This window comes from Rhinolophus sinicus, linkage group LG01, assembly GCF_036562045.2.
Source record: "Rhinolophus sinicus isolate RSC01 linkage group LG01, ASM3656204v1, whole genome shotgun sequence".
Lineage (NCBI taxonomy): Eukaryota > Metazoa > Chordata > Mammalia > Chiroptera > Rhinolophidae > Rhinolophus > Rhinolophus sinicus.
The window spans coordinates 161460498-161467231 of record NC_133751.1 but is presented as its reverse complement, the minus strand read 5'-3'; the positions used below and the strand labels follow the sequence as shown (position 1 = coordinate 161467231).

Below are 6734 nucleotides of genomic sequence, written 5' to 3'. Positions count from 1 at the left end.
CTCCAATTGTTAACAATATACTCTTTGCCCTTCTTTGATGCAGAAATGTCATTTCATTATATCTCTGCCTGTTTCATGTCAGGTTCATTGTAAATAATTTCTCCTGTTTGTTTTCAGTGTGCAGATTATTTTGCAGGCTTTTCACATAACAGCTAAAAAGGTTTAATTCAAGTTGAAGAAACTTGCTTCAATTACAAGCAATTAATGTAGGCTTCACTTACCCCAAGGACTATTCGAACATATAAATAAATTTACAGATAAATCCTGGGAGTGTCAAATTATGCAACCATGAGAAAGTAAGTTCTTTGGGCGTTGATCTGCTATAGCCAAGGGGCTGTGTGTGTGGTTTTTGAATGAAATAGTAAAACCACTGCTGGCATCACTTCACCTGGTTTTGCATAATTCCAAGAAGCTAAAATCTGAAAACCAGTATTGTGAAAGTTATGTTGAGTAAGAGAAAATAATTTATCAATTCTTTTTTAAATCTTGTAAGATTTCACAGTATTCCTGTTTTCAAGAACTTGAAGTTTTCTGTGGATAGTGATTAATTTTTAAGTAATTGTTTTTCATGTAAAACGTTAATACATTGTAAATTGAAAACATTTAAAATAACAAAGATAAAAATCATTCATGAGCCTACAACTATTAATATTTGGTGGACAACTTGGAATTCTTTTTCTAGGCACATGTTTTTACTACACGGATCCATACTGTACAAACTACTTTATAACTTTGTTGTTTTCTTTTTTCTTTTTAAATTCATCGTACCTGAAAAGAAACTTGCAGATTATGGCATGTCCTAGTACTGCACAGTGTTAAGGACGCCTTCTGTGCTATCGTGTGTGTGCTTTGGTGGGCAAATGAAGCTGTTGCTGCCTACTCTCCAACCAAAAGAGACTTCTCCGTTTGCCCTTGGCGTCCTGAGCTCAGCGAGAATGCAGGCGCGTGGGAGTAAGTGCAGGGCGTTCAGGGTGACCGCGAGCACGAGCTCCCCGCGCGGTCCGCACTTCCCCTGGGCAAGTCCCGGATGGGACCGAGGGCGAGAGGGCAGCTCACGGTGCTCAGGGCCGGGTCCAAGCCTTTTGCCCCCGTCCCCCGGGCTGGCGCCACTCTCGGGCGGTGGGGTGAGATAAAGCGGGGCAAGGTTCTGCAACTCCAAATCAGGGAGGCGCAGCTCCGATACCAGCGCCTTTGCCGGGCTCTAGGAGTGTTTGTTCCAACTGTTTAAACTGTCTCAAAACGCCCGAACCCGAGCGACCTTCGGCAAACAACTGCTAATCTCGCGGGCGGAGAGTGTTGGTTTTATTTGCGGGGAGGGTACATCGAGCGCGGGGACCTGGGAGCTAAAGCAGCCCTCCTCCCGGCACCACCCACCCCCGCAGCCGCCCACTGGGACCCCCGCTCACGGCCCTTTCCCGCCCCAGGACCGCGAGCTTCTTGCGTCAGCCGGGGCGGGGGTGGGGGATTTTCGACACCTCCGCCCCGGCGGCCAGTCAGGGAAGGAAAGGCCCGGGCTCTTGCCCCGCCTTCGGGGGGCGGGAGGCGTGTCGGGGCAGGAGCCCGGCCGGCTCTTCGGGCCGTGTCGGCGAGAAGCGAGTGCCCGCGAGCCCGCCGTCGCCGCGTCCGCTGCCGCTGTCAGTGCCGCCTGGTCCGCACCGCGTCTCGGCAGCCAGGACAGGGCCGCCGCCGTCGGGGAGCCCCAGAGCACAGTCCCTAACTCAGCATGATGGACTTGGAGCTGCCGCCGCCAGGAGTGCCGTCCCAGCAGGTGCTGCCCGGCCCTCAGGGCCCCACTGTGGTACCAGGACGGGTCCAGGGGCGCGAGGGAGCCGCGGCCCGGCACGGACAGCCACAGCCGGCTTCTCCTCCCGTCTGTGGCCGGAGCCTGGACTGCAGCGGCCGCGCACTGGAGTCGCTGCGCTTGCGCCGGGGCGGGGTGGGGCGGGGATCGGGAGCGGGGACCCGAGGGGCGGTGAGGGGAGTAAGGGCGCAACGGGGTGGTCAGTCCGACAACTTGGCCGCGGCCTCAGAAGGCGACTGGCTGGGGGTTGGGATTACGCCCGCGTGCGTGCGTGGGGTGAACGGGAATCTCTAGCTGCGTCCCCGGCCACCAGGTTGGGACCCAGGAGCCCCATTCGGCCCCCCGAGTTTGAGCGGCCCCAGAGGCTGCAGGGTAGGAGGGGGCGGACGCTGGCGGTCTGAGCCGGCGCGGCCCGGCCCTTCCGGGGCCGCGCGTCTCCCCCGCCTTGGAGCCGGCAAAAATGTGCCTAGTCACGGGGCCACTCTCGGGGGAGCTGAGGTCTCCTCCGGGCTGGGACCCGGAACCCCTCCTCTGCCGCCGTTGACCCCGGCCCCACAACCTGCGCGGTCTGCGGCACTGCGCGCTCATCCCGCTGGGCCGTCTAAGGGTGCTCCTTTGCAAAATAATCAGTCTGTTCGTCGGCTCACTCTCTAAGGCAGCTTGGCGAGAAAACCCAGCCCCTAGGTGGGGGACGGAGGTCCCCAAGTGTCCGGAGCGCTCGAATGCCCCGACGTGCGGCGCCCGAAGTGGGCCTCGCGCGGTTGGGAAGGTTCAGGCTCTCAGAACCCTGGAGCCCCTCTCAACGCGCAGGGAAGAGTGGGTGGGGCTGAGGACCGCAACCGGGTCTGTCGATTCCCGCGGGATTCCTCCCCGTGGCGCACGCCGCGTGCGTGGCCTTGGCCTCGGTGACAGTGGCTGGTTGGTTGTCACGGCGGCCCTTGGTTGGCCCTTTCCTGCTTTATAGCGTGCAAACCTTGCCGCGCGGAGGCCAAGGGACAAGTTGGAGCTGTCGATCTGTTGCGCAATTGTTATTTTTCCCCAGGGCGGCTTTGTCTTTGGATTTAGCATTGCAGAATTGCCATCCCAAAATGTGTAAGGCAGGATATTGTGTTTTGTGCTGTCAACGGTAAGTGCAGCGAGTGTAGATTAGAATTTTTGTTGCTTTTAGGCTGTTACTAAGTTTTTGGCTTTCATGTATTCTCCTTTGGGTGCTGTGTATAATTTTCCTTTTCTGTTGAGAGTTTGCCTCGATTTCTTAGCATGTTGCTTCTTTTGCAAGGGCAGAGAGAGGGAGAAACACCTGTGTTACATAATACTGTGCTGTAAAGTTCTTTAAATTGTTGTAAAAGTGAAAATAAGTTTCTATTCATACTTTGTAGGGACTTTTAAAGGAGTAGAGATTTGTATTTCCAATGTTTTGGTAATTGGGTTCTGAGGAAAAAATATTTGGTTCAAGGAAATGTATAACTTAATAAGTATAGTAAATATGTTTATGCTCATAAACCTAATGTTTTAGACTGATCCTGAAGATGTACAATAAGGTTTTAAGTCATTAGCAATGTATTAATTATGCTGCTTTTTCTTTGAAGCTGTTTAGAGTCTTGAACTTTCCCCCAGTAATAATAGGGAATGTATTCCCCTGGTTTCCACCAGTATGAAGAAGTATGCTTTTGGACTTAGGAGCTGTTCAAGAGTAATCTATACAGCCATCTATATGACAAAAGGATGTATAATGCTAATGGCCTTTAGCTTTCCTAAATTCGGGAATTGTAACCTGGAGCTCTCCATTATTTTGTTTTTCCTTTTCCTTTTTTCACTATGTCATTTAACATTCCCTATGCAGAAGTACATAAGGCATATATACTGCTTTCTCATTTAAATGTGAATTTTTCAGTTTTGTTTGGTAAGGTAACTCCTTTTCTGTCTTTGTAATCAGACATCAATAGTATACATTTGAAGACTATGGAAAAAGAAAATGGAGTAAAATTTAGAATCAGTTTCATGCCTGGGATTCATATTAAATCATTGTTTGTAGTCCAGAAAGATTTGAACAAAGAGTGGATTCTGTACTTTGATCAGAGAAACTCCAGGTGTGATGTGGTACTAGGATCCTGGTTTTCACCTCTGTACAGAGAAGGTGTTCGTGAACAGGTCAGTAAGGAGAGCCTTGGATTCTTTCTCCAACAGGTGGAAGGGACCATTAACTCTTTTCAAGGGTGTCTTGGAGAGAGAAAGTACTTTGTGTATGAGAGATGAAGTTGATCTTGGATTACACAGATAAGATTTATTTTTAAAAAGAAAAATGGGACAGATCTCTCATCTCCTGAATGAATATTAACCAAAGATCAACTTGACTTTTTGGATGTGAAAAATTTCTTGAGATTGTGGAAGCAGCATATAGGAGGGTAAATACACAATTCACCTCCGTCTTTCTGCATTAAAAAATAACTTAGGCCATTTTGGAGTCTTTCTTTTTTGTTAACTTGGGTTTTTATAAACAATGCTGGGGGGGGGGTAAGCTCATCTCTCTTTAGGATGAGTTAATATTTATTTTTATTCAGGATGAATTATACTTACAGAGCTGCATGAGAAAAGGAACCCTCTGGACCATACACACTTTTTTCCCCCTGGGAATTTGCTGTCTACTGGCTGAACACTTTTATATAAAGGGGTTTTTGCATAAATAATATTTCCTCTTTAATTTTTCCTTGACTTGGGGTTAAGGTTTCAGTATCAAGTTGGGCGCAGAAAGAATTTGGCACTAAAACGATAATAGATGAGTTCTTGGGCACTTCCTTGTACACCAGGCAGTGTGACAATTGCTTCACATGCGTAATGTCACAGTAACCCCATGAGAAATACTATTATCTGCAGTTTCCAGGTGAGAAAAGAGGCACAGAGAGGCCAGGAGTCCTGCTTAAAGTGACCCAACTCTTGAGTCGCAGGTGGGATTCAAACAGGTAATCTGACTGTCACATTTCTTAATCACCACTTCCAGATTGGACCAGGACTAGTTAAACTTTGAATAGGAGGAATGCCCACACTTAAAAAGTGGAAAAAATGAGCAAAACTGGGGAGAGGCAGGAATTAAAAAGATTAACCTTTTTTACTTCCCAAGAAATTCAGTAACTGTGTATGTGAGAGGGGAGGTGCACTTTCTTCAATACAGTGAGAGTCAATACACCTGTCGATGGAATTATCATATTTCCATTTTAAGGCCTTTTAAGGAAGACACAGGCGTGGCTGGAAGGGGGTGTTAATTTAGAGAGGCAGGATCGTTTCTTAATATAATGATCGTTTTTAAAATTTCTGGGATTCCAGGAGTGTCTGAGATTCTGCCTCGCGTGTTTCAGGGACTGGTTTTCCTTTTCCTTTTTCTTAATTAAATCTCTTAGGTAGTGAGTCTCTGTTCACCTTTGTTTGCCTTAGTTGGTGCATTCTCCTGTTCTGTTGGCTCTCTTCATTTTGAGGTAACTATCCAAAGTAAGTTCAGTGGTGAAGAGTGGGACAGATGGGATTAAACTAGGTTGAAGGAAAGTGATTAGAATGGAGAGAATTTGAGTTGAAAACAGCCAGTAGAAACCTTTGGTTCAAATTTTGGCATTTCTGAATTGAAGCAAGAGTTAAGGGCTCACATCTATCTAATTAAAGGCTTATCTGGAATTTTGGAAATAGTACATTTCAAATTTAAATACTTTATTTTGTAGTCCTTATCATTAAACAGATTGTTTTCAGAATTATTCTTACTCATCTGCATTAAGGATCCTGCAGGATTTTTAGGGTCCAGTGAATGATTTGCTTAAAAGTTGGTATGGGTAAACCTAGGGTATTTAAATACCTGGCCCAATCACTTATAAGAGTTTGCTGAAAAGTTGCACACCGTGGTATAGTATATGAGGACAAGTTTACTAAAAGCAGTATTTAACCTGCTTTCTTCACCTGTAACCATATATTTATGTTTACCATAAGAGAGAATAGAGTTTATATTTTGATAATATGATTTCTAGGAGTTATTAAAACTTCATTGCCACCTGCTTCTAAGTACGCTCTGTAAAACGTTTATGAAGGGCTCTAAGGTGTAGGCCAAGGCTTCGTCAATTCATAATGCTGTTTTCTCTGGAAATGAAAGCAAAAATACATTCAAGTGTATAATTCGTAAACGGTATTATAAAAGTACAAACGATGTTCTTACACCAACTGTTCCCTCCTCCCCCCAAAATCAAAATAAAACTGCTAAATAAAATCCCATCCTGGCTAAGGTTAGCCTTTTCTATGTGTCAGCCCATGCCACAATTAATACTTCATGGTTATTATTATTATTAAGAATTTTAGGAACTCGGCAGTGGGAAGCACTTTTAACCAATCGTTTTTATGGCAGATACCCTATAATAACTGTATGTTACAAAGTCTCAGATGTGAATCTCTTTGTGTGTTTGAGCTTGTAAACTGCTAGTAGTAAAGACGAATCCAGGGCATAGGAAGAATTTAGAGTCCCACGTCTGTTTTTCAAAGGCCCTGTGGGTAAATGACTTTTGAGGGTCATTATAATCCATCACCAGCCTGTATTCTGAAGCATTAAAAATATATTTTTTAGTAATACTAAGTAGTCATTCCTTTCCGACAAGCTTGGAAATTGAGACTTTGTGCCTGTATTATCAGCAACATACTAAAGAGATCTGAACTCTCCATTGCTTTTTTACAAATCAGAGATGGGTTGGATAAGAAGAAAAATATCAGATTATTTTGACTTTGAAGCCTCCTTCTGAACTTAGTGTTTTTATTTTCTGCAGTAGGCAATTCTCTTTAATGGCCTTTAAAAAAATCTATTGATGCTTGTCTTATCTGTGTATCTTTTTTTTCCCCCTCTACAGCTAGACTGTAAGTTCCTCGAAAGCTAGGCATAAAATTTATATTTCGTTCTCTCTTTAACAGC

At 45.5% G+C, this 6734-nt stretch overlaps 1 protein-coding gene across 5 annotated transcripts in view; it reads left to right on the top strand.

Annotated features, from left to right (window-relative positions):
- The first annotated feature begins 1535 nt into the window (after window positions 1-1535).
- The window catches only part of NFE2L2 (NFE2 like bZIP transcription factor 2), a 32095-nt gene continuing 26896 nt past the window's right edge, over window positions 1536-6734 (top strand). For 2 of the 5 annotated variants that reach the window (XM_019739290.2, XM_019739285.2), the window contains exon 1: window positions 1536-1768. In XM_019739290.2, coding sequence (XP_019594849.2) covers window positions 1724-1768 — 45 coding nt within the window. In that variant the 5' untranslated portion in view covers window positions 1536-1723. Of the gene's footprint in view, window positions 1769-2179; window positions 4207-6734 lie in introns of those variants that run through there. The other 3 variants (XM_074338437.1, XM_074338426.1, XM_019739286.2) reach the window with 3 other exon arrangements.